Below are 12,580 nucleotides of genomic sequence, written 5' to 3'. Positions count from 1 at the left end.
GTCAGTTTGTCAGCACGAGGGGAGGAGGTTAATTACGAGGACAGCGCGGTTAACATAGTGGCGAGTGCTGCAACAGCAACCAGCAATCAATTTAAATTTTGAGTTATGGGAATTACCTGATTGAAGTGAACTTTACATAATTAATAGTGATATTTTTCAAATTGCTTTACATTTTCCACTGTTTTTTAAACTATGTACACAGGTGTATCAGTTAGGCATCGTAGGATATCCGACACTGGTGATCCCCTTCAGTGCCGGAATATGGAGATTTTACTGTAGTTTGCCTATATACGTGTTACGTCTGTATGTGTGTTTGCATGTGTTTGCACCATGGACAGAATGCTGTTTTTCCAGGTTGTCCTGTTACAACTGGATAATAAATCAACTTGAACTTGAACCAAGGAGACAAATCCAGTTGTGATCTTACACAGGTCTCTCTACTGTCTGCAATCAGAAAGTTCATTACAGATGTCTTCCTTGACAGCTCCTTCCAAGTAATCAGACTTCTATTATTTTAACCTTTCTACTTTTAAAGTAACCTTTCAAGTCAATTCATATATAGTAATATAATGGGATGGTGAGAAATGACTCATCTCTGACCTGAATTTCAATGCAAGGCTGGTGTTCCTCAAAAGATTTATTGTAATTAACCTTGCAAGGACCAGTATGTTTCTCATTAAATTCAATTAAAATGGTTTTTAGATCCTAACTAACAAGGTTCGTCTAACCACTACACTTTTTGAGATTCTTCCTTCCCACCATTCCCCTCTCAAATATTCAAGTTCTTGAGCCAAAAAATAGCAAGTATTTTCTTGGCTACTAACATAGCGGAGTGATAGGACTAACTCAAATCCTTTGATTTTCTTTTTGTGCAAGGAAGGATGTGGCTGCTTCATAGATGAGATCAGTAATTCACAACGTGGGAAAACGTCAGACACAGAAACCTCATCCCCACCACCTCGTAGAACAGTGAATCTGACACCAACGCACAGGGTGGTACCAGCCACCACCTGTAACCAATAAAATATTTACAACTGTGTATCTTTTTACAACTAAAAGAGATGGAATTCAATAAGTAACCTTGAAAAAAAAAACACAATTTAGAAAAGCACTAACATTTGGAGTGTGATCACTTAACAGTATATAGCTTTATTAGGTGTTAGCTTGGTTTAGCATGGTCCTCTCAGCCCTGGGTCAGAAGGCTGAGGGTTCAACCCCTGCCATCAGCTTACCCACTCCACCCCATGCCTCCAGCATAACTGAGTTTGGGGAAAAGTGCTGTGAAAATGAGGCAAGATCTTAAGTGCTGTCTGTTGGATGGAATTTAAGGGGTGAGAGCGGGTATTTGTTCCGGGGCTTGAGCAGCATGTTAAAGCTCCCATGATAAAATCCAAAACAGAGCTGCCAATTTTTTGGGTTCTGGGTAATACTGCTCCTTTAAATAACACCACCAAACAAAATGATTATTAAGTCACTCATTGCAGGTTCACCTCCTTAACTTTAACTAACCCCACCCAACATCAACAGATTGAAAGCTCACCCAGGTCAGGCCTCTTCAGGACTTCCACAATCCTTCATATCTACCACTATTATACCCTCAGTTATCTCGGCCTTAAACTCTGAAGTTCACTCACTAAACCACTTCACTTTTCCACCTCCCTTTCTTCCTTCAAGATGCTTCTTAAAACCTGCACTCTAGGTGCTTTCAAATTGCAACACCCAGGTAGCCCTCCTGAGACCCAGGTGCGCAGGATGCACCTTTCAAATCACAGCCAGGCCTCCCTGATAAATCTCCAACCTGGCGAATTAAGGGGGATCCCACCCCGAGATGACGTGGTAAGTGATGTATCACGCAATCAGTTCCCTTTCTGTTTTAAGGTTCTCCTAAAATCCACCCTCATCGGCCGTCAGCCCCCCATGCCACTGTCACAAACAGGAGAGGGGAGGGGGGGGAAGAGTGGCTGCAGCCGCAATGTATGCCACTCCAGTTCACAGCATCGGCTCAAAGCAGGAGCAATAATCGACTTCCTTACCCATAATCCCCCCCACACCATTGGAACTGCTCTGCCAGCGCGAGAACAATTCCGGTGGCATGGGGATTATGGGTAAGGCAAACGGCCTTTCCTCCCGCACTCCCATGTTCAGCCGGAGAGGTGTTCACAGCAATGGCGCGTCGCGGTTTCCCCATTCCCCTCTACCTGGTTCGCAGCAGTGGCATTTCAGCCAGAGGTTTCTCTGTGACGCACGCACGCATGCAAGCGCTGACATCACGAAAGTCACCGGGCCCACCATTTCCCTTTTAAATTCACCAGAGCAGGTCACGTGGAAAAGTTTTACTAGGTCCCCTGACCACCTCCGGGTTCACCCCATTGGACCCTTTCGAATAGCCTTGTACCTGGGTCGTCAACCAAGAAAACTGTCCAGTTAACCCCATTTTACATGGCAATTTGAAAGGGCCTAGTTAAAAATATGGCAGAAGGTTTCACCAGGACATTATGACCATGGGAAAAATAGCATCAGGGCAACTGGAATCCATCAATGCTGGCCGACTACTGTGGACACTGACATGAGAGGCATCAGATGTTGAGTACAAGCAAAAATCAGTGGCAAAGCATTTTCGATCAGTTGAACTGATACAAAGTGTCAACAACATTCTGCAATGAAACATAGTAAATTCAAAACAAGTTCATTTAATGTTTCTCTAACTTCCTACGTGATACAGCAAATCTGAAATTACCTTTGTGTTCAGCTTGCAGTTGTCCATCATATTCCCCAATTTCTTTTCAGGAAGCAAATCTCTTGAAAAAATTGGTTGTCCATTATTATCAACTGATAGGCACAGCAAAAAAGAGAGATTACACAAGGGAGCTGGAGAAAGTCAGCAGGTCATGCAGCATCCCATATAGAAAGTAAAAGGCAGTCAATACGTCAGGCCTGAGCCCTTCAGGAGGGACGCCTGAATAAAAAGGCAAAAGTGAGATGCAAGTTCTTGATTTGTGTGTGTGTAGGAAGTTAGATAAAGACAGAACAATGTCAACCTTCATTTGTGCAGCAGTTAATACCTACCCAAGTCACTTCAAAGGGTATTATCAAACAAAATCTGGTACAAAACTACATAAAGAGCTACTGGAATAGAAAGGGGTGACTTTGACAAAACATCTTAAATGGACTATGTCATTAGTTAACTTTGTAATTCCTTACTCGATTGCTCATTTGCATGAATTTCTTATGAAATGACACTGCCAATTTCTGAGGGACGACGACAATCCTGTGCCCTTGGAACATATTGATTGTAGAGATGACGAGAGAATGAGGAGGGGCATAACTAAATTTCACAACTCAGGGCAAATGAAAATGTGGTTCTCACTGGCAGAGCTATTACGTTGGGAATTGCTCAAGATGCTTGAATTTAAGGAGTGCAGAAAACCTAGAGAATCACTGGCATGCAGGAAGTCTGTGATAGGGAGAGACACAACGAGAATACAGGCTTTAAAACTGCGTGATTGCTGGATTGGGCTGGAGCTCACATCATGAATAAATGAAGCACTGCAAACAGGGACGCAGAAGTTCAAGCCAGTGAAAGAGAATGAATGCAATATATTTAATCTGTTCTATTTGGTTTCTGCTCCAAATATCACTGAGTGTCACTAATGTATATTTTCTTCAAGAAGTGAATGAATTTGAATGTTAAAACATTTACCAGTAATTTAGATCAGGATAAATTTAATAAGGATGTTCAAAGAGCAGTTTTGGCTACACAAATACAATTGTGTAACTTGTTCCCTTAACTGAGCAACATAACACTGTTAAAAGGACTAAAAGATTATAAACCACATGGCAAATGGTGGTGAGAGATGGATTCTTGTCCTTGTTCGAAGTAAATATCAGACAATCCAAGGTTCCCACGTGATTTCAGGTGCACAACGTTGTTTCACAACCGTACACGAGTGATCATTAAATGGAAACAATGAAAGCCCATCAGTCTAAAGCACTGACTCGATTTCTCTCTCCGCAAGCGCTGCCTGACCAGCTGAATATTTTCCACCTTTATGTCACACATCTAAATTGCATTCAGGAAAATGAAATTAGCAATTATATCTTGATCCGTGGCCTCATTGTCAAATAAAATTAAATTGCAGATTCCTGACAGCTCAGCTATCAGTCAAGAAAAATGCACGTCACAGTCACTACAACTCACATTTCTCTCTGTTCCAATGGGCACAAGAATCCATCCAGCAGTCAATCTAAATATCCATTTTGTAATCAGTAAGATTGACCACTGACAATCTGTTTCACTCTAGAAAGTCTCACAGTGGAACCCATTGTCCACATTTGCCCTTGAGAATGCTGGGTGGATCGAGGTAGAGAGATGAATATTAAAAGCAAAATCTCAAATAAATGCTTCTTCTTTTGACTCCTGTGTTCTGAGGCAATTTAATTTTAAAATTAACATGTTCAATTTAAAGCAAGGAACCAAACCCATTAAAGAAAAGCAATCAGATCTGTAAATTCAAGTCACTCAACCATTTGGAAAAGTCTGAAATTCAGGGATGAAGGGGTGGAAAAAATAGGGAAAAGACAAGGGTGAATAAACGAATGTTTTGATCAAGATAAACAGGTAAATGGGTCAAGAGTTCTTCTAAGCTCATAACTGAGTTCAGTCATCACTACACAAATCTGGAGTGATACATCGATCCACCTATGACATTAACTGCCATACTACTGCTTTCAATTGCAGCCCTGTACAAAACACAAACCAGTCCCCTTGCTCAGTATGACTCATTTATCGGAGACAAAAGAATGTCTTTTTGACAGAAAGCAGAGCTGCTTTAATGAAGCTGTGGAAGACACTATTACGGTGAGCAGTGAATTTTGCTGCTCTTTTAAAAAGTGCAACAGTTTTAGGTTACATCTGTAAAACGGGTGCAATCTGCTGGAGGATGACGCACTAAAAACAAAGATCACATTAAGGAGAAACCACATAGCAATCCCCTGACTCGCAAACTGCTGCTTCACTATTCAAATTTGCTTCACAGAACAAGGTGAGCATTCTTTTAATCGTGGGACACAACAAGGCCACTTCAGGTTGCAATGCTCTCACAGAATCTCTCAGCTGTAATGCCATCTCCACTGTTGCACTCATTTCAATATCTGCAGTGCCCTTTGGAAGTCGGAAATACAAGGATTGAAATTATACACCCACTGAAACAAAGGATACCAAAGGGCTTTTATTTGTAAGACACTTAAAAACTGCACAACTTTGATGATAGTTTAGAATACTTTACCTTTCCCCTGATCTCACAAACATCCACCATTTCCCCATGGGCATGTAAATACCACTTTCAACAGGTCTTATTCATGATACGGATAGCCAGGAAAACACACTTGTTTAACTTTCAAACAATATGCTTAACAAGTTAATGATTTTTTTTGCAACAGAAATATGAAATAGGCAGACTTTGCGATTCACGTGGATGTTTTAAAAGCCTCTATTGGGTCCAGACAGCAGTGGCACACCACTCATCCCAAAGACATCACTGCCGTCCATAGGAACCGCTCCCTTTGTGATCCCGCGTACACTCATCCCTCCCCACCAATCACCCCCTCAGCACCTTCCCCAGTGGCTGCAGGAAGTGCCACACTTGTGGTCACATCTCCTCCCTCACCACCATTCAGGGCCCCAAATAGATCTTTCAAGTAAAGCAACTTGTGATTCCGCAGGTGTCATCTACTGCATCCAGCACTCACTTTCTGGCCTTCTCTACATCAGAGAGACTGGGCACAGACTAAGAGATCACTTCACTGAACTCTTTCACTCTGACCACATCAGTGACAGGGATCTCCCAGAGGCCAAACACTTCAATTCTGCACCCCATTCCCATCCTCACATGTCTGTCCGTGGCCTCGTGTATTATCCCACGAAGAACACCCATAAATTGGAGGAGCCACACTTGATTTTCCATCTAGGCACTCTCCTTCTGGACAGCATCATCACTGACTTCTGTTTCTGCTAGCGTACTCTCCATTCTCTCCAGTTCTCCACCCACTTCTCTCTCCATTCACAGAGCCATACCCACTCCCCTGCTTGCTGGAGCGCCCTCCCTCCTTTATCCACCTATAACCTCCTGCCTTTGGGTCTTGCTCCTCCCCCTGCCTTTCCGCCTACCGTTTTGTTCTGGCTCCTGCCTACATTTTTTCGTAACTTGGTGAAGGGCTCAAGCTGAAACTCTCCATCATTGTGTTTTTACAGTTCCTCATCAGCAGGCCACTCGAATAATATTTCCATTCTCATCCTCTTCTTGAGTGCTAATTTCATTTGTAATTTGACCAGATCCACAACCTGTGGCAATAAATTCCTATTCTAATAAGCCTTTCTACAAATGAAAATTTTGTTTTGCTCCTACTACCAAATTAACCATCTAATAGAATCTTTCACGACTTCCCCATTCCAAAAGTGAGTATTTCTGTTAAATCCTCATGTGTCTCTCAATGTTGACAACCTTAACATTCCCCCCGAAGGATTATATAACCTCTAATCCCAGGTAACATCCCAACAAATCAACTCTACACAGTTCTAAAAGCTCTCATTTTGTGCAAAATTACATGGCCAAATTGTTCACCTCATTATGAAAGGTCATTGGAGGTTTCAGGAGTATGCATTATGACCTACACCAGCATTTCTCAACCTTTGTTCAGATATGGCCACCCTCTTGGACTCTGTTCATAGTTTAAAGGCCCTCTGCTTTGTGAAACAGTCAAGTTTTGGTTTCTTTTATTCAGAACTTCTCTCCTACTGACGACATGAGAAACATTATACAAAAAATTGTTATGTGAGGTGAAAACAAAGCTTTAACTTAAAATGTTCTGTAGCCCTGGGGTGGGGAGAAACCATAAGGACCCTGTTGAGAATGGCTGACCTAGACAATGTAAAGCAGGGAATAATTTCCCTTCCCATTTTTCTGTATTTAATATTTGATACTTTCAATCCAGAATTCCTTTTTGCACCATTTTCTATCTTTGGGGAAACACTTTTGTGTAATTTTTTTCTGAGCTACAGTGACCTGATTCATAGAACGATAAAGGCTGGGACCGGAATTCCAAGAAAAGGCCACATGCTCTCTGTCAACATCATCAGATTTCAAAATTTAGATTTATTGTCAAAGTACATACACAACATCACATACAACCATGTGATCCATCCAACTTCGTTCAAGGAAGCTGGTGGTTGGCACCTCAAACCCCTGTAGCCAGGCACAAAAAGGGATAATATCAGATAAAGATGAACGTGGCCCTTGCGGAAAGAAAAACAAGTTAGCATTTTAGCTCTGAGACCACCCCCTCCCCTTCCCTGGATCAGAACTAAGACAGACAAAAACAAACTAATATTGGCCGACATGGCCTGTTTCCATTCCATAAATGGTCATATGGTAGTCTGTGGGCATTGTTCACCAACGCATGATGTTGACGTTTTCAAAATGAGTTCTCCCATAACAAATATCCCATGCATGTATTTCGAACATTTGGTGAGAGCCCAAGATTCATCATTTAATGTTTAACTCCTAATTGCCTCTGACCAAATTAAACATGATAGGGCAAAACTTGAGCTGATAATATATCAAAGGGAGAGGTCACAACCTAATTTACTCTTTGGGTGCAACAAATTTATGCGGTTCCAGACCTAATCTTCAGATCAGAGCACAATACGCTACAAAGCACTCAACGATTTTGTAGGGATAGAAACATGAAAAATAAGAGTTGGACTAGTCCAACTGGCCTTCTTGACTGCTCTAGCATTTAAGATCTTGCTCATCTTCCATCAGAGAGCCTTTTTCCAAAAATATCTTCAAATCCTCCAATCCCTTAATATCCAGAAATCGATTGTTCTCCATTTTGAATGAAGCACAATTACTGAAGCCAACAGCCCTCCAGTGTAGAGAATTACACAGGTTCACCCACCCGAGTGAAGAAATGTTCCCCTATGTCAGTTCCCTTAATCTCGGACAATGCCCTCGGTCATAGCTTCTTCAGCAAAGAGAAACATCTTTCCTACATCTAGTTTCTCAAGCTCATTATGAATTTTGTAAGTTTCAGTGGGACTTCTTACTCTTCTAAGCTTTAGAGAACTCAATCTCAGTCTGATCAATCTAACTTCACACAACAAACTTACTATCCTTGGGACCAGCCTAATCAATCTTCCCTGCGGTCCCTCTGTAGCAAATACCTCCTTTCTTGGATGGACAAAACTGCACAAAATTTCAGGTAATTTCACCAAGGCTCTTACTCTTTTCATCAAATCTTCTTGTCATAAAAGTTACCCTCCTAATTAGCCACTGCATCTGCACATTGGCCAGCGACTGTGTACAAGCACACTCAAATCCCAATGAAGATCACCACTACTCAATCCCTCACATTTAGCAATTTACCATTTGCTTTTTCATCATCTTCACTTTGTCCTTCCCCACGTTATTTTCCATGGGCCATGTCCTCACCCACTCATTCAATGACCACTTCCTCCCGAAGCCTCATTTTATCCTCCTCCGTTCCTCACAATATCACAAAGTTCTATTTCTGTCATCAAACTTGGAAATATGACATTGGGTCTCTCCAGCAAAACTGTTGATATCGTTTGTGAAAAGCAGGAACTCAAACACTGATCCGTATGACAGATCACTCGTCACTGTCTACCCAAAGAGGCTTTTCATTTCTTTCTGTTTGATAACCAATTTGCTTTTTAATATACATCACCGATTTTATATGCTCTTATTTTGTTCCTGTGAGGAACTTTGATAAAATCTTTTCTGGATATCCAAAGACACAATGTGCACTGGGTCCCTCTTGTCTATTTCACTTGTCTACTAGAATGCAGGCAAACTGAGAGTAAGCATCAACACGCAGATGTAGTACAATGCAGAAAAAAATGTTATCACAGAAAAAATAGAACAGCTATCTTATGATGAGAGCCTGAGAAATGATTATATTTATAAGGTCCAGGGTGTCCTTGTACTCAAATCACTGAAAGTTAACATGCAAGTGGAGACGGTTAGGAAGGCAAATAGCATTTTCGCCTTTTCTGAAAGATTTGTACAAAAACTCCCTACTTCAATTACCCAAGGCCTTGTTGATAATACAGTTGGAATTCGGTGTACAATTTTAATCTCCTTATTTAGAATAACATTTACTTGCTTCAGATGACGTGCAGCAAAGATTCACCAGCTTGGCACATGAGGTGACAAGTCTTTCACATGAGTGACATTTAGTGGACTTGCCTCTATTCTTTACAGTTTAGAAGAATGAGAGGTGATTGGCAGCACAGATAGATCAGGTGGTAAAGAGAGCTTCTGGCAATATTGGCCTTCATAAATCAAAGTACTGAATATAGAAGTTGTAATGTTACGGCAAAGTTGTATAAGACATTAGTGAGGTCAAATTTGGAGTATTTTGTGTAGTTTTGGTCACCTAACTACATGAAGGATATCAATAAAACTGAAAGAGTGGAGAGATGTTTACTAGAATGTTGTTGGGACTTCAGGAACTGAGTTGCAGAGAAAGATTAAACAGGTTAGGACTTTATTCTTCAGAGTGTAGAAGAATGAAGAAAGATTTGATAGAAGTGTACAAAATTATGAGGGGTAAAGACAGACTAAATGCAAGTAGGTTTTTTCCACTGAGGGAGGTGAGATATAAACCAGAGTATATGGGTTCAGGGTGAAAGGGGGATCTTCACACAGAGAGTGGTGGGGGTGTGGAACAAGCTGCCAGCTGAAGTAGTGAATGTGGGTTCAATTTTAACATTTAAGAAAAATATGAACAGTTACATGGATGGGAAGGGTATGGATTAGATGCAGGACAATGGGACTAAGCAGAATAATAATTCAGCACAGACTAGAAGGGCCTGTTTACAGTACTGTTCTAAAAGGTGGAGCTGAATCTCTGAGACTTTCTATGGAGGTTCAATCATTAACTGCAATCACCAAAGAGCTGAATGGTCTATTCCAATTCCTATTTTTCTATGACTGGATACGGACTTATCTCATTAGAAGAGGTGTTTTAATGTAGCTCATGAGTGCCACAAAACATTCAGCTTATGGATTTTCACCATACCTGTCCTTCCCCAACTGTCTCAGTATCGACGATTGTGACAACTCCAGGGATGTGTGGGCTACGCCGAGAAGTGCTGTGTGGAGAAACCTCATCCTCAATTGCCCCCGAGGGTAGGCTGCCAGCCAGCCGACCAACTGCTTCCCCAAACATGGTGAGTCCTGTCTTGATTGTCTGTATCAAATTCCAAGAAAGAAAAGAATCAAAGGTAGCATCAACACGCCCCACTTCAGACACTGAAAACACAGCAGGTCTCCAGCCAGAACACACATAGATCAATGAGAAGCTGTTTTGATTTGTGCTAGAAAGTCTAACTGCAATGATTAGAAAACACATTATAGCTGATCAATTATGAGCCAAGTGTTGCTTCAATTATTAATGATTTGACAATGTACACATGTTGTGTGAGTGGGATGTTGTGAAATGGCTTCCATGGACCAACACCAACAGGCGCCATACAGTATTGACAACAGTACATGGTCAGGAAGCCTGATTAACCTTTTAAATGCCGCATCAGCTGCTCTCTCCATTAATGTTAATGGTGTTGCTCTCACATAAGCTGTTAAGACTCATTTAGAAGCTATCAGGTAACAAGGGAATACAGAAACAGGCTTCACTGAAGCAATTAACTACCCTCGGGTTAAATCAACCTAAAACAGATGGAAGCAGCCAAGACTCTAATTAGATAGTGATAAGACTAAAGGGTTTGATGAAATTTTGGAGCATGCAAGAGTCAGGAGGTCACAATAATTGCATGTTTGCCAGCTTGGGTGTGGACCATTACTTTGGCTTGGAGTTACTGTTTTCCAGCAAATGCACACCAGCTATGACAGCGACAATCGATGAAAATGATCTTCCTCAAAGATAAAAATGTGCACTTTCTGCCAACATGCAAAAGCCACAATTCCCAGTTTGTTGATTGCCAATTAAAAAATTAATTAGTTTGAGCGCATACCAATGGCTTTTGGAACTTGGTGGATATATGATTTTCTTCCAGGTGTGTTAATCAGTAGGAAGAGGAGAAACCATCAACAAGATGTTGGTGATTCACTCAAGAAAACATACACTTAACCCTTTGGACTCCGTGTTCCTGTTTACAGGGACTACAAACAAGCCATGTTCCCATTTTCCAGGACTGGTTTTATACCTTACCACCAGTTCATTCGTACTGGTGTTCGTATGGCAGCTTTCCATAGACCCAGTCCAGAGTATATATTATGAAAGGTTAAAAATGGCCAGAGCCTGGAGGGTTAAGCAATATTATATAGACTGAGGGCAGACTAGCTAACAAAGGGCAAGTAAATCTCTCCAATTTATCATCTAGCTTGGGATACATCTCTTGTCTACCTTCATTCCTTTTACCTCCTTTTTAATGGATCTTATTTAAGAATATTGCTGTCCCTAACCCTGAATTCTCAACTACAATGTCCTTTTTTCTTGGTGAGAAGCACTCATTGAGGACTTCACCTTCATCTTCTAGCCCCAAACACAGACTGACCTGTAGGTCTCAAATGAGTTTTCTCTTTCCCTGGTTACTCTCTTGTCTTTAATATACTTACTGTGGAAATAGGTTGAGCTTAAGAAATAGTACATTGGCTGTTCTTGCCAGTAGATCAAGGATGTAATTTGGTTACCCGGTAAACTGGTAATGGAAAAAATTATGAGCAGGTTTATGAAAGTAGTCAGCAGGATATCAATCAATTGGAAATTTGAATGGAGAGAAAGCAGTTGGAATTTAACGGGAAAAATGTGAAGGGATGCATTTTTGGGGCTCAAATGAAAGAGAAAAGTAGATTCAAAATGGCAGGACAATTACAGAGATCAATTTGAAAGTCCATAGCTCCCTGAAAGTGCAACTCAAGAACTTAGGAAGATATAAAAGGCATATTTGCCTTAATCAGATAGGGCAATGAGTATAAAAGTTGAGAAGTCATGTTACAGTTGTGGGCAACATTTGAAAGAGGTGGAGGTTTTGGTGTCGAAGCGATTCACCAGGATGTTGCACAGATTGGAATGTATTATTTACAAGGAGAAATTGGACAGACATGGATTGTTTGCTCTGCAGCGTTGAAGGCCGAGAAGTGACCTTTTGAAGTATCTAACCATGTGTAGGCAGATGGGCATCATAGTCAATGCAGACATGATTTGTCGAAAGGCCTGCTCCTATGCTGTACCCGTTTCTTTGAGTAGCCAAAACAACGGTAATTGTACAACATATACCCATACTGTGTGTGTGTTTAGAGAGAGAGTAGATTATGGCTTTTCATTTTTAAATAGTGTATGCCATTACGGTACTTTAAACTCTTCCACTGTTCATTTCAATCTCCTGTCTAGGCCAATCACAAATATCAGTCTTTTGTTATCACCTGGCACTGATGAGATTACAGCTTAGAAATTGCACTTGTTGCAATTTCTATAAATTAATTCAAATTGCAAGGAATTTCCACTTTCATTGTTTAATCATGAAAATTGTGTGTGAAGG

General features: G+C 41.0%; 1 protein-coding gene across 9 annotated transcripts in view; it reads right to left on the bottom strand.

The window, feature by feature from the left end:
- The window catches only part of bcas3 (BCAS3 microtubule associated cell migration factor), a 728,081-nt gene that overhangs the window by 570,834 nt on the left and 144,667 nt on the right, over positions 1-12,580 (bottom strand). For all 9 annotated transcript variants that reach the window (XM_069911282.1, XM_069911281.1, XM_069911285.1 and 6 more), the window contains exon 12: positions 10,102-10,272. In XM_069911282.1, coding sequence (XP_069767383.1) covers positions 10,102-10,272 — 171 coding nt within the window. The remainder of the gene's footprint in view (positions 1-10,101; positions 10,273-12,580) is intronic.

Source organism: Narcine bancroftii, chromosome 14 (genome assembly GCF_036971445.1).
Source record: "Narcine bancroftii isolate sNarBan1 chromosome 14, sNarBan1.hap1, whole genome shotgun sequence".
Lineage (NCBI taxonomy): Eukaryota > Metazoa > Chordata > Chondrichthyes > Torpediniformes > Narcinidae > Narcine > Narcine bancroftii.
This window is presented reverse-complemented; position numbering and strand designations above follow the sequence as displayed.